The 24,920-nt window shown below is 29.3% G+C and overlaps 1 protein-coding gene across 3 annotated transcripts; it reads left to right on the forward strand.

Moving 5' to 3' along the window:
- Positions 1-172: 172 nt before the first annotated feature.
- Positions 173-22,955, forward strand: gpp (DOT1 like histone lysine methyltransferase grappa). Of its 3 annotated transcripts, none has more exons than XR_001505968.2 (17): positions 173-706; positions 1,597-1,637; positions 12,407-12,481; positions 12,589-12,652; positions 13,725-13,859; positions 13,936-14,121; positions 14,178-14,445; positions 14,505-14,611; positions 15,502-15,549; positions 15,742-15,961; positions 16,026-16,540; positions 16,607-16,816; positions 16,897-17,526; positions 17,612-17,955; positions 18,026-18,228; positions 20,017-20,123; positions 21,415-21,630. XR_001505968.2 is itself a non-coding variant. In XM_015508684.2 (17 exons), exons 1-16 carry the CDS (start codon positions 629-631, stop codon positions 21,804-21,806), a joined length of 3,516 nt encoding a protein of 1,171 aa, XP_015364170.2. In that variant the 5' UTR covers positions 174-628; the 3' UTR covers position 21,807; positions 22,483-22,955. The 3 variants fall into 3 exon arrangements, 2 of the variants coding, with proteins under 2 accessions (XP_015364170.2, XP_089076928.1); XM_015508684.2 differs by lacking the exon at positions 20,017-20,123 and adding an exon at positions 22,483-22,955 and having other exon boundaries at positions 174-706; positions 21,415-21,807; XM_089220802.1 differs by lacking the exon at positions 20,017-20,123 and having other exon boundaries at positions 174-706; positions 21,415-21,970.
- The last annotated feature ends 1,965 nt before the right edge of the window (positions 22,956-24,920 follow it).

A 24,920-nucleotide genomic window follows, 5' to 3' on the forward strand; every position in this document is an offset into this window, starting at 1 on the left:
GCGCGGATGGGCTGATCGATATGGCGCTCTCGCGTTTCCTCCATGCCGGTGCACGGCCTACGATTGGCGGCACCGTTCATAGACACTCGCACACTCTCGAACACTCACACACACAAACACACGACTACACGTCAAGACGCACACCGTCAGACCGAGACGCCATCTTATGGCCAAAGTGTGTTTATTTGTGTTGGACCGACGTACGTGACGGATACGGTCAGCGTGATGGTGGCGGAAGCGTTCGGGAAAGTAGCGTAAAATCGTCTTCGGGCCAGTTGGTGCACCATCGTCCATCACGGTCGCATCTCTAGAAAAAGTTTTGCCTATAACGCGTTATTTCGTTCGTGGTGGTGGTGGTCGTCGTCGTCGTATTTATACTTCGTTTTTTTTTTATTCATCGTCCTCACCCCGAAAAATGTCGCGATTATCACTGCCGTCCGTGTTCCGATCATCGCCATTCCGGTCGTCGGTTCGGTAGAGGCGTCGCTATTATAATATATCGTCGTTCGCTACTGTGTGTCGTGTTGCGCGCTAGCCTGGTGCGACCGTGTCCGTCGTTGGTGCAGTTTTAGTGCAGTGTATTTTAGTGGTTTCCGTGCGCGTTCCGACGTCTTCGAATCGGTCCGACATGGAACTGCGGTTGCACAGCCCCGTGGGTGCCGATCCCGTCGTTTACAAATGGCCCATGATCATAGGCAGAGGATCGGTGAGTAACGGCATTGATAACATTGCGCGCGGTGTAAACGGCGGTAACGCTGCTGCTGCTGCTGCTGCTGCTGCTGCTGTCGTCGGGGACGGGGCTATGCCGTCATCGAGAGTTAATCTTCTTGAGGAGGGAAGGGGGGAACGATTATACCGTCTTCGTTGCACACACCAATATTCGTGGTCAACGATATACCGTGACGATGAAATCGCGACTGATCCGTAATAATGTCGATTCGTGTGTTGTGATGGCGGTCAATGAACTCTGTTGTACACGTCCCGATAGAGATATATTGTTGGTGTGTGTGTGTGTAATTTACTATTCGACGTGATGATTATAATAATATTATCATCCGTTCGGATATCATTTGATGTTCCTATTCGATTTTATTATTTTCCAATCGATTTTTCCTTTGCGCCCGCGTGTGTGTACTTGGTGCATTATATTGTTGGTAAAAACTCGGAGGTATACGAGACAACTTCTGGGTTTAATAAATTGTAATGATAACTACGTTTGGTACGCAGTGTTAACAGTCCCACTGCGAAAACCCACACACGTAGGTGATAAATCGATAATAATTGATAGGTACTAGGACTATTTTAGGACAGTTTGAACGTTATTAAAACACACTACCTTCTAGGTAATGTTATTATCGTAACGTAATGGGTTATGACGTTTGTGTTGTTAGTTGAATCACAGGTCGTTAATATTTAATGTTAGCAAAACAGGTATTGAACAATTCTAGGATGGTTTTTGTGTTGTTTTTTTTTGTGTGTGTGTGCGGAGGGTCTTATAACTTCTGATTGTATGCCATAATCATTTCAGAAACCAATAGCGCAATTAATAGGTATTAATAAATTACAGATATTAACGATGGTATTCTTTTGTTTTAGGACAAACACGATGGTGCACTGGGAATCATAGAAACAATAAAGTGAGTAATAAAGTAGCAACTGATTTTTACCTAGATAACTTGCGATTTTATTTGTATACGTGAGCAGACATTATTTGTCAACTGTTAAATGTTTGTAACAGTTAGCAGCCATTTGTGTAATGTAAAAGGTTTTGATGATATTCTTTTTTTAGTATTGTCAAATATTTATTACTATGAACTTACATATTATAGTATATTATACAGATAAAATATTGTTTTAACATTACATATTTGCATGTTAAGTTATGCAAAAGCTTGCAATAATATTTAAAAATTGCACTAGAACGTGCCCCTTTTAATTGTCAGATAATCAAAGTAAAATATTTAAATTTTAAACCTGTAGTGTTGTTTCAATTACATACCGATCATAAAAATAGTATTTTAAAGTTTATTTCCATATTTATTTATTACTTAATCATAACTCGGCCGTAAATATTATAATATTTTAAATATATCATTGATATGCTATCATAATAAAATGAATACAACCCATTAGGTCTTGATATTTTTAACACAAATTTAATATTAACATGATATGTATAGATGTTTTAAAGTGGCTACTGTAAACATTTATCGACAATAAGGCATCAATTTAGTAACGTACTGCAGAATTTAGTAGAATATTATCAGAATTATATGTATGTTTGGTACCTACCGGCTCATAATACCTATATTATTATCACTTGTTTTATAACATTTCTTTCGTTGTGGTATTTAATAAAACAAGTAGATGTATACAATATAATATATACCAATAGGCAATAACATATTACTTTAAAATGTGTCAGATAATTCCAAGTATATCGATTATACTCAGTATCATATAGTTGCAATTTTTAATAATGAAATGTTACTACTTCAGCGCATACCACCCTACCACAAACCATATAAAATGTAATAATAATATAGACCAGAAACAACCCTTGGTCTTAGATTTACATTTTATTAAATGATATAATTATTTTAATTAATAGTCATAAATAGACAGACTTCACAGATTTCTGATACGTTGTCCTTGAGCAAGATAATTTTACTCACCATAAATAATTTTGGTGAAGTCGCACTTCCTGTCTAATATTTTCGTGTGTTTTGTAAAATTTTGAAAAATGTGTACAAGGATAATAATTTTTTCAATGTCCGGCCGCTGGGAGTAATTTATTGTTGTCCGTATAGGAACGGTATGAAGGAGATCATTACCGATTTATTACAGACACAGGCTAGCAGTTTAGGAGGCCACAAACCGGTTGTATCATCGGTTTAACGAACTCTGTCATAGCTGTTGCTATTATGATCCATCCCGTGTGACGATGGCATTTATATTTTCGCTGATCATTGTCGTTTAATATTATAATATTATTATTTTCATCGTGCATGTCTTAACCGTTAATGATTTAATGTAAGTACGTAGCGAGGTACGTAGATATTGACAATTGTTGATAATAGTGAAACATATTTTTATATCCTGTGACGGATTATAATTTGTATATTTCTATGGGATATAAGTAGTCCAATAGAACATTTCTTCATCGACCAGTTGGGGGTCGACCTTTATAATATTTACGACCCTTACCCCCAAGACCGATTATACCTACAACTATAACAATTCGCATTCCAATTGTCTGTTAACCCAATACAAATATTACAGTATGATAATATGTTCTGACTGAAAAAAATATTGTGTTATTGAACACGTATGTCGCTGTATTTCGTAAAATAAATAATAAAATATACAAGGTACGAACAAAAATTACGTGTTGGTCTCTGGACACGCTGTGGGTGAAAAGGAGAAATACGCTCAAGGCACTACAATAGCACAGCGCATGCATTATTCGGTATAACAAAAGAGGAAGAAGACCAAAAAAAATTCAAAACGAAGAAGAAACCTTGGTCGGAAAACAACCGGTGCTGATGCATTTTGATATTATTTTGCTCCGCCCAGTTCGCTTTTTAACCGGTACTACTATATAGTATTATGTTATTTTTTCTACCCGTTTTCGAAGCGTACAAAAGACGTTTCTTCGACGTCATCGCGCGCGCTTCGTGTTTCCTTCTTGGCGCGCGTCGTTCGATCGTTTTGCCGGCTGGCCGGGCAGGAGAGCGATGACCGTGGTTGCTCGGGGCCAATAACACTGCTGGCATCTTTCAAGGACACGGTTTGGCGGTAACCCCCTGATCAACCGGGTTAGTGAATAAAAATACGAGATTCCTATTGTCTGGACGACAAAAAAATTTTGCTTATATATTATTATACTACTGTGGGTGGTTTTGCATTTTGACTGGTTTTTTTTGTTTTGGCGGGCACACTTTGAACTTGAACCAGAATAGTCTGTCCCGCGTTCTTTTGCCTATTAGTTGTTTGTATGCATTCGAATTATATCATTTTCACAACGTCTACGATTGTTGCATGTATATTGTAGGTGTATTGTACGTCATTTTCACTATTCTTTCTGACCAGTTGAAATTATTTACTATTTCATTAACTGAATTGTTATTAAAATAACTATTGCATTCACGGATTCATTAAATAATTATTTGTACAACAATAACGAACGTTGTTTCATATAACTAATGTGTGCCGAAGGACCTAACTAAAATGTATACATTTCTGAACTAAACCAACTAAATATTATACTTCCTCAGACGTAATTATTACGAATAACCTCGACCACCTACGTGAGTAGCGGTCGTCACGTGCAGTTTTACTTGATTAGGTTTATTTTAATTTTATTCTGAAAATCAAATATTCTATAAACGCCTATTAATGAAGTTTATTTTATACATATTTTTTTCAATAACTGTGTATGAAAAAAAATATATAAATAAAATACTAGTCGGGATACATGTTATGTTAAGGTTAGTCACATTTATTGTACGATATTGATTAACTTCGGGATTACTTGGTTTCTTGTTGTGAAAATGTTTTTAAAAATATTCATTCCTTTATTTATACATTTAATACATATTATGATTTAGTACATTGATATTCCTACTATCATATAACTAATACTCACGTTTTCTCTAGCAATAATCTTACCTTATAGTTATTTTGAAAAATATGATAAAATTCAATTATTTGTTTAAATATAAAAATTTAGACGCTAATTATGTAATGTATTCAAAGGTAATTTATCCTAAAAATGACTAAGAAAAGCGTAAAGAAATTGATTATTTAATGTTCCCGTCGTTGAAAATGTAGTTAAATCTTAAACTAATATAATATCAAACATATTTACAAGATTTTCTGTTGATCTGACACGAAGAAATTAATTCAATTACTAATAAATAAAAACTAAAAACATTATGGCAATATAATTATATTAGGTAGAATTATACAATATTTCCCATACATCATTATTAGGATATAATGAAGCTATATGAAAATTGTATTTAGTTATGTTTATTTCTAATTAGATTAAAGATTTGTCTCTTAATATCATAATTATATACATATCTATAGTAAATATGTACGAATGGCTACAGTTTGAAGACTAAACATAAGTGTTGTATAAATACTAAATGTTGTTAGACGTGCAATGCAAATTCGTAATTTTAAATTTCAACACATTATTTACTTTTGTACCTACCTTATCCATTTATTATAGTTATAATTGAAATTATAATAACTATTTAATTAGGTTCCTATAAATGTCTATTAATTATAATGTACCAAATTTAATACAAGAGTAAAAGTATTGAGTAGGTGCACACAAAATATTGAAATTAATTATAAATCTTCTAGTACCTACTGAATCAAAATCAAAATAAAAGATTTGATATTTTGTACATTTTTGTATTCGTATCGTTATAGCTGGTATAGTTATAGGTACAATCCAGCATTTCAATGTATCTTCATTCTACATACAGTATGTATATATTTATCTAATTTATTAACATTAATTTCGTTAATAGTTTCATTTGGTATAGTTATTTATAACAAAGTGAAATTCTTAGTTATTGAAAACAAAACACTTATTTTAAAAACTGTACCTTCCTATACTTATTTAATTTAAACATGTTCTTATGACTGTTATTACATCAACAGTATTATTGATCTTTTGAATTTTTTTTATAATTAAGTGCCTGTAGGTATTTAACCATAACTTCCTAGTCTTCGTATTCAAATTAAATGAATATATTTGTTTTCTTTTATCATTAAACCATAATAATTCTTCATCACGTCAACAATTGTAAATGTAGGTCAAACATTTTATGTATGGTAAATAGCGTAAAACTGATAGATGTATATTTAAAATAATAAAAAGATAAACTATTATTATTTCGTGTGTATACAATTCACGTAGGCTTAATTCTCTATGGTTTCGACTAGGCAAGGATAAATTATCTAATATAATTACTTTGTATTATCTTATATTTCATATTTATTTAAGTTAGGTATATACTATCATTATTTATTTTTGTATAATATTTACCTGCATAAACAATAGGTAATTATTTAATATTAACTTATCATTAGATATGGTAACTATTTGGAATATTTTCCATGGCAAATGTAATCCTTTTTAACAGCAAAGGACATATGGGGTGTTTTCTCGTGGACTCTATAGTCTTCGGGTCTACTCGTCTACTAGCAGGTTGATTTTTTTCTACTCATACGATTTTTAACAAAATATAAAAATATAAATATGATAAAGATAATATTAAAACAGCAGTGAATATTATTTATTGTTAAACGTGTTCCTATTTTAACCTATTATTTGAACGTTTCGTAAAATATAATGTGGATAGGCAGATGTTATATTAAATTTATTTGTGATAGTTTACTATAATATAGTATAATGTTAATGACTTGTATAAGTTGTGCATTTTTTTCAACTTTATTACATATTATATAATGGCGGTAGTAATAGATGTTTTAAAAAAACTATTTTTATAGTGAACTAAAATCTTCATAGCTGTCTATAATATTACGGTGTTTACCACACGATAAAAAACGTTACTTATATTATATCGTCGCCTTAAGTTTTCGTTTAGTGAACAATATGATATTATTTATATTATTATATACCAACCGCGTTCACTGTTGCGAATTATTATTTTTGTTGTTTTCTTCTCCGTTGTCAGAGAAATGTCCTAGAAACTTCTCTTCACCGTCGCGGTTTATAACGGTTTTTTCTTCTTTTTTTGCCCGTGCAATGAACGCATTATTACTACTAGTAGAGAGTGCACTGGCACCTGTGTTCTAATGGTGGTGGCGGGTAAAGCCACTGCGCGTGAGTTCGAACCGGTTTTCTATGTTTTGTTACATAACGGTTCGTGGTCACAACTAACAATATACATGTATAATAATAATAGCAGTTGTAATAGTACTAATACTCATAATTATATATATAATAATCATACTCGTCCGCTCACCGAAAGATATTATAGATCATCAGCAACGGACAGCGGTTACATCTTACCATTGTCGCGATGATTACAGCAATATTGGTATTAATAACATAATATCAACATCGACATTAACTGTAAAAACAAATATATCGTGCGTGGACGTGAAAAGGTTGTTCCATCATGAAATGAAATGTTTTGACGTATTTGCATCTATTTATCGTGATAAATTTTGTTAAAAATATTATTTATAGACTTATAGTGTATTGAACAATGCATTGGGATGGCCATGCCTGTCGTTCAAAACTATCATTAGTTGCCGGTAAGGCAGGAAACAGTGAAACCGTTGAATTGTGCGCGGGCAGGTCGAGAGAAAGGAAATCACGAGGTCACGCACCAAGCCCGCGAGATGAGCACTGGCACACCACCAGCAGTCCGATTACGCATATATTTTTATGTTATTTTATATTATCGATCGACGGCGGGGCCCTCGACCTCGGCGCTCGGAAGTTTGCTCAGAGAACCTCCGCCACCAACCCCAAACGGTTGCGAGCGTATACGACGCCGATACTGTGGTCGCATTCCCGGCTGACGTCACGGAAGTGTGTGCCATTCTGTTGGCGAGGGTGAAATTCCCCTCCTGCCACTCCATTGTTGTTCATTTTGTCGGGGCGAGAGTGTAGTAGGTAGTGTTCCATTTCGGTCATCGCGCTAGTCTTTTCGTCTTGTATAAGGGAAGTAACATTTTGTTGGTCTGCATTTTCGTCGTTTATTTTTAATTGTATTTCTGTTGATCTTATGGCGCGTTTTCAAATATTATTAAATACGCCATATTTGAAGACAGCATCCAGACGAATGAATTCATTCGAAATTTCTAACCTAACCCTCCCTGCAAGCCATATTTTATTAACGGCAGATGGCGAAAATCAAGAAGAGATCCTTGTGATTTTCGGAGCCCACCCACTCCCCTGCATTACGTTTAATACCCATTCGATAACGTTATGTAAGCACATTGTATGTGTAAGTACTGTGTAACTCGGTACATGTAAAAACACCACGATCAATACTGTTTGTGTAAATGCTGAACAAAACCTGTTCATTGATTTTCATACCTGTAATAAACCTAATGTTATGGCAATAGTCAGATTAGTTTTCATACTTCGTTTAAATTTTTTTTTTTTAATTTTAACTTTTTAACGTACTATTGTAATTATATCTCGTATTATATTAATATTGTGAACTTTTATGAATGTTTACAGTAATTACTCATAGTATTTTAATTTATACAAGACCTGTAGGAACTTAGAACTTTTTTTTATAATCATAATATTGTAGACTGCAAAAATATGTTGACAGTGTTGTTATATATTAATTATTAACTATCATGATTTGTATTTTTAATTACTTATATTAGGTATTATTATTATTATAATTAATATTATATACTTTACATAATTACGTAGATATATATCTTATAAACCGAGGTGAGTCGATGCTCACTAGACGATCAACCGATCATTAAATTGATAATTGTTGGGCTAGAATACTAGATTACGTCGCATCAATTAGCAACGTTTCACTAAATTTTGTCTGAAATCATGTCATTTTTTCATACATTTTTTGGGTGCAAAATAATATTTGTCATTTAGTGATCGTTCGCAATCGTGTTTCACCCATTTAAATAAACCTAAGGTTTATTTGATTTTTTTTTTTGAAAACATTACATTTTTTTTAACACATAAGTAATATTGAAGTACCTATTCGTGTTCTACAGCAACTCGAAAGAACTTCATAAATTAATATAAGACCTTTTAAATATTGCCTAGTTTTTAACTGTTATGTTTTTTCGCGAGTGTATTTTATCACATCGATTCCTATTATAGAAGTAGAAGTCAACCTTGAAATAGACTGGTTTTTGCTGGTGCTTTGGCTAGAATTCCTAAAAGATTTCGTGTACCAACGTAATAAACTTTTAACTTAAAAAAATTATTAATTATATTTATTCTCATTATTTAAAACTGTTGTGTATTATTTAAATATCACACATTTATTATTATTTTTTAGTTTTTGAGTTAATTTTTATAGTTTTAGTAATATTTATATTATAGAGAACTTTCACCCTAATGCAGTCAATTTATAAAACTACTGAAATGTAAAAATAAATATTTATGTTTTCATCACCATTGTATATTCAGGGTTATCATTTTATATTAATTATTATAATAAGTTAAAAACAAAGTTTTAATTACGTTTGTAGTATGTTCGTTATAATTAAGTACCATCCGAGATAATTTCAAAACTACTTTCCTTCCAATGAAGGGTGCCGATTATAAGTTATCTACATTAAAAATACACCCCTGTAATAAAAAACTATTCCGTGTGACCCACAACGACCACACCAACTCGAAGAACTGTGACCTGTGTACTATTTAGTATTTATATTTCGCGCACATAATATAATTTATTGTAAGCATACCTTATAAATATTATTATTGTCTCATTAATTAATTATAATATAGTATTATTATACTGGCTCACTGTCGAAGTTATTTGATTTAACTTAAACAATGTTACGTAGGTACCACATATCTTGGAAGTGTACAATGTGCATAGCATGTTAATTATATAAATTTAGTAGGAATTTGCCTTCCGGGGTTTTAATAATATATTATATTCTGTTCAATGTCACATGTAAACGCACTTACGCACCTGTTGCGGTGGTTTATGGTCAGATACATATTTTTTCGTTAATAGAAATTATATGTTTCAATAAGTTATTTGCAAAAATCCGTGTTTTAAAAATTACCATTTTATACAGACCATATTTGGCATATTTTAACATTTTATATGGAGCGTCCTTGTAAGATTGTAGTTACAATAAAGTATAATTTTTGTCATTTGCAGAAATGATGTATGGATACATTGGATACCTAACGCTTAATGTAATAATCTCCGTAATTTATTGTCGTAATGTTTTGAATATTTTATGCATCACTGTCCAATGATATATGAAAATTAGTCTATTAGTTATTCAAAACCTATTTTTGTTTTATGACTTCATGAATCATGAGCATTCTAAAAATTAATATATGATTGGAAAAAGTAATTTTTTTTACTAGATTGGAATTTATTGATACTAAATTTGTTTTTCAAAATATATTGCGTAAATCACCGTTGCAAGGACAACTTGACGTTATCAGTATCGTAATAGTTTCCGAAGTTAATATTGTGGAAATAGGAAAAAACCTCATAATAACCTTGGCCCCGATTCAATGTTATTATTATGCATTTTTTGCATCAAGTTCACAAACCTTAAACAAAAACGACAATTACCATAATTGTTATGATATTAATATTATCACTTATTAATTCATATATTGATTGATTTAATAATATGGGGTTTGTTCAACAGTTAAATTTTAACACTTACAATCTCGAAAAGTATCGAGAAAAGTATTAACACATAAAAATTGATTACATAACTTAAATCATAAATTCACAAACTCATTGCAAAACAAATTTTGGAATAAAAATTTTTATTTTTATTTTTTATTTTTTACTTATTTTTTACATTTAAAATTTTTTTTTTCGACATAAGTAACAGTATGAATAATGTTAAAATATTTAACAATATTTTTAATTTTTTTTTTTTTTTTTATTGATCTAAGTACATCGACAACTAGGCAATTAGTAAAATATTTTTTTTTTTTTTTACATTTTTAGTATTTTACGTATACATTAAATTAAATTATACATTTCTGTTTTTCTAAGAATAAAATTAAGTTGTTTACATCATATGGGTTTGGTCTAAGTGCTTGACAGATTTGTTGGGATATGTGAAATTGATTTCGATACTGATTGTATTTTTGACATTCAGTGATGATGTGGTTGACGGTTAAAAGTACGCTGCATGACGCACATAGTGGAGGATCGTCTTTACTCATCAAGTAGCTGTGTGTTAAGTCTAAGTGTTAAGTGTGTGACCAATTCGGAGGCGGTTTATTAAGTTTCATCTTTTCTATTGAGTTCAGGATTTTTCCATGGGTTTATATAATTTTTTATTTTGTTGAGTTTTCGCCAGTGAGAGAGCCATTTATTATTTGAGTGAAGGTCTATTTTGTTCTTTGCATCTGCGAATGCGATGGAATTTATGGTTGGAATTGATGTAGAGACAATTGCATCATAAGCTTCTTGGTCAGCTATTTCATTTCCGGGAATGTCCATGTGCTCCGGGATCCTTTTAATTTTTTGTTTGTAAGGTTAGGTTATTATTTTTTTTTCTGCGAATGTCGGTAAATAAAACTTAGATTTTGAACTCACCCATTCCTACCTCTCCTACTGTTAAATACCTTGGTCTAACACTTGATCAAAGACTTACTTGGGCCCACCACATAAGAACCAAAAGACTAGCTCTAAATAATCGCCTACGCATGTTAAAAACGGTATTATGCAATAATAAATATACCTCCACGTCCACCAAACTTCTTATATATAAAAGTCTACTCAAACCAATGTGGACGTACGGTCTGCAGTTATGGGGTAGTGCAAAAAAAACAAACGTTAACAAAATTCAAGCATTCCAAAACATTGCCCTAAGGAAACTAACAAATGCACCTCCCTACGTCTCAAATTTTTCCCTTCATTCAGACCTAAAACTAAAAACAATAGCAGAGGAATCCAAATGTTTCTATAAAAGATTCTACAACCACCTAAGCACTCATGCGAATCCACTTATTAAAAAATTGGCCTCCGCTACTATACCAGGTAATCCCCCAAGACGCCTAAAGCGCAAGTGGTGTCGTGATTTGTTATAGTTATAATAATAATATAAAAAAAAAAAAAAAAAATTAGTAAATAATTAAGAATTCACAGAAAGTGTCATCAATGGGTGGGCTCCTTTCATCAAATTATTTTCCTGTCATATTTACTCTTAGCATATATTCTTATTGTATTATGTATTAATGATACAGATTGTATATTACTTGTAAAAATAAAAAAAAAAAAAAAGATTTTGAACTAGTTATTCATTCATTAAGTAAGTTAATTTTAAGCAAAGATGGATAGTCGACGATTTAATAAATAGGTAGAATAAATAGATTTATTTTTGTTATTCCACTGAGCAACATCACTGAAACTTAAAAAAAAAAATTTATTTTCAAAATGCATTTAATAAATGTGAATAAGTAGGTAATATTGATTATAAACCTAATACTCTAGCAGTATTACTTTTTGACATGTTTTTTTTTTTAATTATTTATTTAAACTTTTCTTATTATGTATTTAAATAATTACTAGTTAATTTGTGTCTATGCACAAAATCGATGTCCTTTATAAGAATTAAGGACTCGTAAGGTTTTTTTGGAAATGTATTGCTTTGCTTCCGTGATATAGCTTTAATCTATAATTTTTTTTTTTTTCTGTAGATTGGTCTCAGATGACTTCCCAGACATGAAGATCCCTTTAGAAAACAACATACTTTGCAACTACGACACGAAATCGTAAGTTATTTGACTCATCTTCTATTTATAAGTTATAACCTCAACCATTAGTGTCATTTTGTCAATTAACCATAACGAATCATTTATTTATGTATTTTATGTTGTAGATACGACAGCATGAAGTCTTTGTGCGACAGGTTCAATAAAGCTATTGACAGCATGGTTCAAATGGTAAATATAAAATTGAAAAAATATCGATTTTTTTCCCTCCGATTTGTATTCAAAGGGTTGTATTTTAAATGGGTGCCATTTATTGGGGTGACAAAAAATAGGGTGTTCGTGTTCATTGAAAATGCTTACGTGACCTTATCCTTCTTATATATGAAGCTGGTGTTACACAACAATATTATTTATCTCATGATTTTTTTCAGTGTTGCCAAATTTAAGTGAAAATATTAAACTGCGTATCAAACAATACTGAAAAAAAATTAAATAAATAAATAATATTCTAAAAGTATATATGTATATTTAGAGAACGTAACATAATAATATGTAGATAATAATATTTGTTATCCCTAAACCATTTAATTTTAACAGGTCTTGTAATTATACACATTGGTTATTACTTTATTAGTTATTACAAGACCAGACTTCCTATAATTTTAATCGAAGATAAGATGTTTTATTTAAAATGTATAAAATAGATCGTGATCATGAACAGCGACCACAAGCAGCTGTTTTGTTCCCTTCTATTCGTCTGGTGTACTCAGCAATCCCTATATTTCATTGTAACGTAATTTACAACCTGCGTATTTGGCAGCCCCACCTGCCTTTTGCCAGATGCATGTTACTTAGGCTATGGTATTTATATTTCTCCTTATTGTATAAAATATAAAAATAGTATCTATTCATTTTGTTGGCATATAAAATATTGTATTTTAAATTTTTTCAAAATTTGAAAAAAGTTTGTAATATTAAACTACCGGTGTTATACTTTAAGATTTCCGATCTTTGAGAGAATATGTTTAAGGTTTCCCTATTATAATTTCCAGGGTAATTTCCTATCAAATTATTAATTTAAAAAATAGTATTTAAATGTTATTTTATGGGATAATTATGTAGGTAGTCAAAGGTTGGTTGCAAGTGAAGTAATTGTAAGACAAAGCTCTAATTTCCTATAGTTTTGTTTCAAATTAAAATATTAACACTTCCCAATAAAGTATTTTTATAATATTTATACTTATAGGTTTATAACCAATGTTGAAATAATAAACTTTTAATAATAATAATTTATTATTTTCAGAATAAAGGAACTTCTTTACAAAAATTCAGTAAAAAAGCATCTAGAAGTCTTCTCCGACATATAATTCAACAAGTTTACAATGTTTCGGTCACTGATCCTGATAAACTAAATCAATATGAACCATTTTCGCCTGAAGTATGTACAATGTTAAACTCATAAATCATAATAGTTTTTGACTTAAGTATAATATATCTATTTTTGTTGTGCTTAGGTGTATGGAGAAACATCCTTCGATCTCATCTGTCAAATGATTGATCTGATTAATATTACAGAAGATGATATATTTATAGACCTTGGATCTGGTGTGGGACAAATTGTTTTACAAATGGCTGCAGCCACTCAATGTAAAATCTGCTGGGGTGTTGAAAAAGCTGATGTCCCTTCTTCTTACTCAAAAGTAATTAATAATAGTTTAGGTGAATTAATTGTATTGATTGTATATTTTTTCTTTAGTTCATGCATTTAAATTTTCAAAAATGGATGGCTTGGTATGGAAAACAATGCGGCCAATATCAACTATTGAAGGGCGATTTTTTGAGTGAAGAACATAGAGAAAAAATAACCAATGCCACAATTGTATTTGTAAATAATTATGCATTTGGGCCACAAGTAGACCACATGTTAAAACAACGATTTGCTGACCTTAAAGATGGAGCTAGAATAGTCTCCTCAAGATCTTTTTGTCCACTTAACTTTCGAATGTCTGAACGCAATTTAAGTGGTAAATAAATAATTTATCTTTTTTTTTATGTTATTAATTTATGCTTATTGTTTTATTAGATATTGGAACCATAATGCATGTAACTGCGATGGAACCTATAACTGGTTCAGTTTCTTGGACTTGTAACCCTGTAAAGTATTATCTACATGTTATTGATAGAACAAAGGTAATTAATATTTTCAATTTTGATTTATTTTCACATAGTAATCTTTGCATTAATAATTTTATACTTCACATTAACCATGGGATATTTTATATTTTTGTAGCATATATACAATATACTCATAATCCTACAAGCACTACCATTGTTGATCTTATAAAACTAATTCAATTTTATTTTATTGTACAGCTAATTTTCATAATCGTGTTTTGTATGACAATAACATTTGTATTGATTAAAAATTATCTTGTTTGATTTAATATTTAATTTTAATTTATAAATTTTATTCAATACCCATAAATAATAATATACTGGTCAAAAGTTAACTTTTCTTTAGGTATTTACTTAAATTTAAAACTAAAAAATGTCAGTAAAAAAATAGGTAGAATAATATTACTTATTGAAAATTAATTAAAGACTAATTATATTTATAGAAAACTAAATCTTGTTGTCTAAAATAAATCCCAGTAAAATCACTTTTTCGTCTAATCTGATATGATCCTTTTAAAACTTCTATAATCAAAGTAACTTATATTTGTGCTTAAGTATTGTACTTCACACTTCATGTCTTGACTGGTAATGCAATAGTGAACTATAAAATATATTAAATTTTATTATAAACTTGTGAATTAATGAATAATAATTATTTGAAAATAACAATTAGTTATATAAAATATAATATATTTATTTATGTATATTAAATATGTGTTAATATAAATTTAATGCAATTTAATCTTTACTTAAATCTATTATTTTGTATATTTAATTAAATGGATATTTTCATTTATTTATATTTTATTTATTATTTCAAAGCTTATCAATGATTTAATTTTTTTTTTTCTGAGTGATAATTAGTTGTTGTTTGTATAAAGTTTTATTTTTTTTAATGTCAACAGCTCGAGCGGTATTTTACTCAAAATAAGCCTCCTGTACCAAAAACAAGGGTAAATAAACAGATGTCTGCGAGTAAAATTAATGTTTATATATTTTATATTCTTATGCTTATTTAAACATTTGTTTTACTCATTTAACCTTTTATGTTTTTTTCAATCTGCAGTTATTGTCCACGAACATTGTTCATCGAAAGGACATGCAGTATTATTTTTGTTTTGTTTCTAAATTATTATTAATTTTAGGTGAATGGAGATAAACAAAAATTTACAACAACCATTTCTGTTAATAATTGTTCATCTGATGATACAGACTCATTGTTTAGTACTTTGAATGGTGATAGTGTAGATGGAAGTGCTACTACTGGATTGACACCTGATAAAACGGGAACTAACAATAACGGGCAATGTGCATGGTCAGATCAAGGTGGGCATAATAGTGAGGAAGAAAATGAAAATAATACAGGTACTTTTGTGATATAATTAAAAACCTATTGGTTATATTTAATTCATAAAACTTATGTTTACAGACAATCAAGGTAGAACTACTCGAAAAGTGATGAAGCGTAATACACCACGTCGTAGTCGTAGTTTAAAAATCACTCCTACTACATACTTGAATCGATCCCATTCTGAAACAACTGTTCCTGAAAAAAAGACTGTAGAAAAAATTGCAAAAGCAAAACGAGTGGTTTCTACTAATCGCAAACAAAAGGCAAGACGAAAGCCACCTAAACGTAGTGTTAAAATATCAGCATCTCTAAATTTATTACATAGTGAGACTGTATTAAGTACTACACCAGAAGTATCAATGAGTATCAAAGAACCTCCAAAAGGTTGTGTTGATCACACTTTGACTTCAATTACGGGAGTGGGAGCTGGATATGCAGCTACTCATACTGAACTTCCTCCACACACTGGAGATATTCCATACTCATTACAATTGCTTTTAGATGATTATAAAGAAGGCTTTATGAATATGATAAATATGTTTAAGACTCAAAAATTCCGTGAAGATGTTGAAGCTCAAATAATTGCTGAAAAGGTAAGAAAAATAATACATTTATTATTATTATTATTATAAACACTTCAAACACAAATATTATTTTAGGAAAAAAAACAAAATTCAAACATGAAAATAAATCAAATTAAAAAACAAATTGACCATCTAATTAAGGATAGCTGTAGTCTTTTAAAGACACGTATGAAGGAACTTGATATTTATCCTACCAATACCACAGGAGATGTTTTGACGGCTGCTAAAGTAATTGTATTACGCCATAAAGATCTACAAACTAAAGTGGCCAAAGTTAAAAATGAAGTAAGTTGAATGCTGACAATTATTTAAGGCTACTTTTTTTTCTCTAGGTTAAATAATTTAATTAATATTTATTCTTATAGACAAATGTATTAGAAAATCAACATTGGGACTATTACTGTAAGAGAGCGGCCGAGGTTAATGCTGTTGGTACCCCTGGACATTTATTAGTTCATCAAACTGATAACTCAGCAGATCAAGAATTAAACACCCAACGTTTATTGATGACAGAACTTATGACCAATCGTAAAAGAAAACATGCTTTATCTTCAACTATTGAAGGAGTGAAAACTGAAATTGATAACTTAGAAAAACAAAATACATCTAGTAAGTTCAATAGTTCTTTAGTAAATCAAATGTGTAATAACAAAAAATCAAGAATACGCTCTCAAGACTGGCCTGAAGTACCAGATATAGCTAGAATTGACGAAAAAAATCCAGAAATTCTTGCACAAAAAATATTAGAAACTGGGAGACAAATTGAAGCCAGAAAAATAATAGAAAATGGTAGACAAGTTGAATTATCGACACGATATCAACGCTCAAATAAGATTTATAATAGAAATTCATCAGATACTCCACTTAAAGTGCCTTTTTATGACGAACATGTCAAAGATCTCATAACTAATGCTTTAAATGAACCGTCATCTAAAGGACCAGATTATACGATAGTATCACCTGCTAAAGTTGCCTTACGAAGACATCTATCACAGGTAAAGTAAAACAATTTAATTATTATGTACCATGTTAAATTTTACATTTGAAGCAAGTAAATACTATGTTCAATATTCTTCTTAGGAAAAAATTTCACCCAGTCCACCAATACAGCAACAAAATGTCATAACAAGAACAATTGGTGATGTACTAAACAATGAAATTGAAAGATGTTTGGAAATGGACAGACATAATCGAACATTAGAAATTAGCAATCAGTCCATAATTAATGCTGTCGTTCCATTATCCATGCATAATAGAAACAATGACACCACCCAAGCTATAAATCAGACATTGCCTTCAGAAAAACGTTCATTTATGTATATACCATTACCAAAAGCTGAACTCAAACCTTACCAAGAATCATTATTTAGTGATGATATCCTTCCACCTCATTTAACCACTCTCAAAGAGGAGCCTGTTGAAGGGTAACTTTTAAACACTTATTAAAATATGTTATTTTAAAGACAATTACCAATATGTTGTTTTGTTGATTAGACTGGCTGCATCATTGCACGATCGACTATTAGATAATGATGGAGATGATAGTAATGGTGATGAAGGCTTGTCATTTAAAGAAGAAAAGACTGAATCAGATACTCTATCACCACATAGAACACTAAAGCGCAGTTCTGAATCACCTGGGCCTCTACATGCTAAAAAAATGACACCCATGTCTGACAGACTTCCCTCTGAAGAAGGTATTTGATTTTAAGTATTTCATCCACACTTATTTTAGATTTTGGTTTTGGCGTGTAATTTTAATTCGTTTTCACATTCAACTTCCGAATAGATGTTTTATTTTTCTATCAGACAGTCGCCTGATTGTTTTAATGTTGTATTTAGCTTGGCTTAAACTTAAAAATGTTCTCAGACATAATATAATATATAGTCTTATATACTGTATTTGTTTTAATAATTTAAAAATATTAAACAGTCTGGTGGTGGCCATGTGCAAATATAAAATTAATTTCTATATAAGAATACGAGAATATCTTTTTATATCACCACTACTACTACTCATAGATAATATATTATATTATACTACGTTTATATGATGGTGTTAAAACGCTCACACTATGTAGTGTAAAGGTACGGTTTCCCTGCAGCGTTCAGACCCCATGACCCTAGATAATGTATTTTATGTATGACTGGTTTCGCTACTGTTTCACGTGTTTGACGTGGCGTCTGGCGTCACTACTGGTCCGGACCAGTGTTGCGTCAAGATGCTAGGCAACAACATGTCTTTTAAATTTTCATTTTTCAAATATAAAATCTTACCTCGAAATAAGTGCTAGTGTTTCCTTTGGAGATATTGGCTCGGGTACACGATATGTGGGTTTTTTTGTTATTTCTTCTTGAACTAAAGATAAAATAAAATTGAACTGTTCACGATTAACATGAAAAAATTCCCGAAATTATTCATTGTCGTTAATAAGATGTCCACCAATCAAATTTTTAAAGAATCCCTCAGAGTTCCTCGTGGAAAATAAAGTATTGAAAGGTTTTCTTTTTTTTGGAATTAAGTTCATAAGTAACTCAGTTTCAATTTCTTCATCACAAAGCAAAAATTCACAAATATTATTGTTATTAATAATACTGTTCAAAATTAAATTTTGATTCATTTTGAAAAAAAATAAAAAATTAGAGCTTATAATATGTGGAAACTACGTGTGGAAGAGACAACAGTCGCAGTGGTTATATTTTAATTTTGCAAAATCAAACTAAAAGAATGGGATTAAATAACAAAATCTACAGCGTTTGACGCTACAGGGAAAACAGGGTAAATGCAGCGTCCAGACAATGCGTCAAGACGCCTCATTCGGTCGCGTTTGAACGCTGCAGGGAAACCGTACCTTAAGAATTTCAAATCGTTTTAACGCCATTATATAAACATAGTAATATATTATCTATGCTACTACTACTACTACTACCTACTACTATTTTTATTATTATTGTGATTATGTGATTACTATTATGATTATTTTTATTGTCAATAATATTATTATTATAACTATTAACTACTACCACAACTACTTCTACTAGTTCTATCATTAGCTACTACTACTGTTATTATTGTTGTTATTATTATTATTATTATTATTATTATTGATATTGTTATTTACAGAATAAACTTAAAAATTATAGTGTTAACTCAATAGTTTTTCCTGACCCAGTGATCACTTTTTAATAAATGTATTATCCTCTTGCATTGAATACTCCCATATACATGTTTTAATCTATACAATATATTATTTTACAAATACTTTTGATCATTCTTACTGCTACAATGATTGTAATTAAAATATTTTATCAAATTTATATAATGTTATACTGCAATATTTTTTTAACTATTTTCAATATACTTAAATATAATGAATACAATTTTCAACCAAATACTAATGATTCTTATGGAGTAATTTATTTACACTCATTGCATGTTTTGCTGGTTTTTTGTTGCTTGTCACGCTTATTAATTTCTATTTTAGGATTTAATACTCGTACTGTAAAGTATGCCGCAAGAAGTATTATTTAGCTGTATAAATAGAAACTTTAGCTGGCCTAATGGATTTGGATTACATTGTAAAATATTAAGGTGAGTGCACTGGCATTGCGTTGTACTATACACAATATTATATTTTGGCATGTTTCTTAAATGTTGTTTGTACTAAGCAATTATTTTATAAAATTTTACCCTTTTTTGGTTTGGTGTTTGTTGTAAAAGAAAATGTCACTAAAATTATAATTTTTTTCTAATTAACAAGTTGTCAATTCTACGTTTATTGTCTCCGTCTTACAATGCATAACAGAAAATTCACGTTTAGCTATTTTAGTTTTATTATTACACTAGGTAGTAAGAACATTATGTTTGTTTAGACATGGTTTTTTATATTTTAATTTCCAAGCAACTTATGAATGTAAAATATTTCAATTAATTGCTCATCTTATTTAAAAATTAAAATATCCAAAATGGCTGATGTACAGGCACAAAACATAATGAACTTACCTTAAAATTTGAAAAATATATTAATTCTCCTAATATTAAAGTCAGTTGAACATGAATTATCCACTTATATGGCAGAGATTACAAATGTGAATGGTGTCCTCTTCTTATAATTATAAATAATAATTTGAAGTTAATTTATTTAATTACCTATTATTTTTATCTGATAGTTAATTCATTGTTTAAAACACAATATTCTATTCAAAAAAATTCCAAAGATTTTGTTAACACAATTTTTTATTTTATTCTACTGGCATGTCCAATTTCAAAAATATAATATAACTTACAGTCACTCAGAACCAGTTATCTTTTATGTTTGGTCATACCACTTTCAGTATATTATATTATTTAATAAAAGAAATAAGTCAAGAAAATATTTATTTTTTATTAAGACTATTCTATAAAGAATCTATTAATAGTGTAGTATATAAATATACAGGTTGTATATTTTCAAAAATCAGCACCTCTTATTCATAAATGTAATATCCATAATATACAATTTTATTTTAAGTTGTATAATATTATGTTTGATTAGTTTTTCTTTTAACAAATTTATTTCATAATAAAAAAAAAACGACATTATTTAATATTTGTATTTTTTAATAATTTATGTGTCTATTTGTGAAATGAATATCTAGTGTTAAGTATCATTGCATGCCTCTGTCTAAAATCTATCTGAACTTTCCATATATTCTTATAAAAACCATTACACTTACTATATTTAACAATATTAATTCAGAAAAAATAAAATAAAACAACTAATGGTTTTGCCTGGATAATTCAATAATAAGAATATTTTAGTCACAATAATGTTACTTTTGGTTTTATTTTATTTTTTATTATTATATGATCCTTATGTTAACTAAAATAAATCTATTTTTAGATGAAAAATGGAATGATCGCATTCGTGAAAGATTTGATAGCTTGGTAACATTTGCATCATTAGAATTGGATAAACGACGTCGTAATAGTTCAGACGCTGCTGCTGCTAATACCAGTCCTGACAGTGGTATAGGTCATGGTGATCCGCCGCCTGCCTTACAGCCACCACCATCACCATCACCCCCATTTTCACCAGCTCCATTGGATGGACCATACAGCCCTGTACCTGCTCCTACTGTAACTGCTCCAAATATACCATTAAGGTATCAACGTCACACTAACCATAAAAAGAAGTCGTTTCGTGATAAATATCGGTCCACTGGGCCTAAAGCAAAAACTTGGGCCGCCAAATGGATGGATGATGAAATTCAAAGCACAAGCAATTTTTTTTAATGCAAGTATTTGATTTTTCTAAAATTCCTTTTCCACAACCCCTATTAGTTTAATTTTAAATGTTTATAATTGTTAAAATAACTTTCACACACGTAACAATTTTAAATTAATTATCGATCTATTATATTTTTTATTCTTTGATAAAAAAAAAAAAATCCGAATTATATGGTATTTTTCTTTTTTAATACAAAATAAGAAATAATGTTATTCATTTTAATTAAATCATTGACTTAAAACCAATATAAAGTTTTTTTTTAATACAAGTTCCTTGTTATTGTATTTTCCAACAGTACACATTTTTACTGAAAAAAAGTTAATAAATTATAATTATAATAATTATACTTTTGGTGAATTTATTTTAAGCAATATTTTTAACTGCCTTAGTTAGTTTGATTTGTTTACCAATTGTTTTATTATCATTAACTAGTATTTATTAATAATATATTCTTTTCTTTTTCTTTTTTGTTATCCTATTTACTGATTTAAGGAATAATTAATTAATCAAATAAATAATCTATTCACAGTAAATATTCTGAATAGAAATTAAGTACTTAACATTGTAAATAATTAATTTAAAAATGTGTACAGTAATAAAATATTAATTAGGCATCCCAAATACCATAGAAATAATGTGTTCTTTATTGTTTATTTTTATTTTTTATTGTTATTATTATAGGTACCCAAATTTTTTTTGTCAAAATCTGTGTCTCTGTCCGTTTTGTCATTTGTTTTTTTTTTCTTGTGGATATAGCTCATCACTGCCTTTTTATAGGGCCTCCATATTTATAAATTTGTATCTATAGTTCTAAAAATTAATAATTAGTGTACATTTTTTTTTAAATGGGGGAACTTAGACTTTTTTCCAAACATCTTTTTATAATCAATTTTTCAAACTGCCACTCGTTAAAAGTGTTCAAATTTAAATTGTAAACCATTTCTTTTTTTTTTTATTGCAATTTGCATAATTTTTTGTTCCTAAGTTATTATATAGTTCTCCAATTTTGTACAGAATATTTTAGTGGACTTTTTGACAAATGTTATTTATTTCTTTTTATAATATTATTAAGAACATTGTACTAAGTACAAAATTATGTTACATACTAATAAAGTATTGTAAATACATGTTAAATATATTGTTTTGATGGTACAGATTTTTGTTTTTTAATTTGTACTAACTCATAATTTATACATATTTCTTGAATAAATGTATAATTTGTATATGCCTATAAGTGAAAATAAACTCTTAATGCAGTGGTTTTTTAAAATTGTTTTGATTGTAGAACTGTAACTGTGATCAAACACATATTTTGACACCCACAAGAAGAATTACAAGTGTTGTAATTTTTTGCTCTAATACATAAGTATGATATAAACACAATCTATTTAATTTAAATACCAAAAAAACATTTATAAAGTAAATATCTTGTAGAGTTGTGATTTTGAAGTATAAAATATTTAATGTTTATTCTATTTTGGGTATGGTAGTTTTAAGTTTAATTTTTTACCAATTAAATGACATTTTTAATTGAATTTTTAATAAAAAAAAATTTTTATAACTTTTAAATTTCAACATAGTTAATTCTTAACTACCTCTCAAGCAAATAAAAAACTTTATTTGTAGGCTAGGGAACAAATAGTTTGACTTGGCATTATAAGGTTATTTTTTGGAATTTAAATTGCTACTGTTCCAAAATTGATCTTATTTGTGTTGTTTTCTACCAAAATAAGCTTACTAATGTCAATTTTATTGTATCAACTACCTAACATTGAAACTGAATGTTTTAAATTATTATACTCATGTAATAACTATTTACAAAGTATTATTACCATATAGTGTCACGACTTACAGTCCACAGACTACAATATACTCAGTGCCGTCTTAAGGCATGGAACGGGCCCGGGGCCCCGACATTTTAAGGGCCCCAAATTCACATGTATTACATTTATATTTTATATCATAATTTTACATTTAAAAAAAAAAATATATTTTTAATACAAAATATAAATCTTGAACGAAAAAATATTAAAATAATAAAACCTAACTATTAACGTCGGTTCAAAATTATTTGATTCCCTTGCTGGTTTTCTAAGTGAAATTAGAGATGAATTTTATAATTATGAATCTGTCGCTAGAGAAAAATTTCCAGATTCAGACTATAAAGATTTACATCAACTAACTAAAAAGAGGAGTATTCACTTAACATTCCCCGGTGAACGGACCAACGAAAATATATCGTTTTCAAGTAGTGAAAAATTCAAAATAGAAAAGAAACTTACTTCCCAATAATAGATCCATTAATAACTCAGTTAGAAATTCGAGGTAAATCATACAAATCTATAAATAAATTGTTTGGATTTTTCTCAAATGTAAAAAATTTAGACACAAAAGAAATACAAGTCCATTGTAAAACATTTACGGAATTTTATCATGTAGACATAAATGAAAATGAATTAATTTTAGAATGTATACATTTAAAAGCATATCTATCGGAACTTGATATTTCTGAGTTCAGTATTTCTAGTACATACAAATGTTTAAAATCAAATGGACTAGAAGAAACATTTCCAAACATAATGATATCTTTCCGAATTTTTTATCAATGACGATTACCAACTGTAGTGGGGAACGTTCATTTTCCAAGTTAAATATAATCAAAGAAGAGCTTAGAAGTACCATGAGCCAGAAACGGTTAAACTCCTTATCTAATATCTTTAATGAGTATTCAACATGAACTACTATCAAGTTTAGATTATGAAAATATTATAGAAGACTGCAAATGAAAAAGCTAGGAAGAAACCATTAAAGAGTATTTAAAAATTGACAAATTTATATCAATATATATATAATATTTTTTTATTGTTTTTTAGTTTCTGTTTTATGAATTACATTTATTTTTAACTATAAACATATTAATGTATAAATAATTAATATGTTAACATCTTAATTAGTAGAATTGTATTTTAGTATTTTTCGAAATTATTATAAACATTAAAGTATCAGAGATTTAAACAAAAATTCACTTTAGAATATGTAGAATATTTAATAAATAATATACATGATGTGTTAAAAAATGTATTTATCATAAATCATAATTTAGTAGGTATTGTAAGGCC

The sequence above is a fragment of the Diuraphis noxia genome, unplaced genomic scaffold (genome assembly GCF_037042655.1).
Source record: "Diuraphis noxia isolate RWA-SAM2 unplaced genomic scaffold, SU_Dnox_SAM2 contig0002, whole genome shotgun sequence".
Taxonomy (NCBI): Eukaryota; Metazoa; Arthropoda; class Insecta; order Hemiptera; family Aphididae; genus Diuraphis; species Diuraphis noxia.

What these genes read in the sequence shown, in the direction of transcription:
- gpp (XM_015508684.2), top strand. Translation starts at nt 629, where the DNA reads ATGGAACTGCGGTTGCACAGCCCCGTGGGTGCCGATCCCGTCGTTTAC. An exon ending in TGATCATAGGCAGAGGATCG is followed by an intron (nt 707 to 1,596) that starts GTGAGTAACGGC and finishes CTTTTGTTTTAG; the next exon opens with GACAAACACGATGGTGCACT. An exon ending in ATGTTATTGATAGAACAAAG is followed by an intron (nt 14,612 to 15,501) that starts GTAATTAATATT and finishes TAATGTCAACAG; the next exon opens with CTCGAGCGGTATTTTACTCA.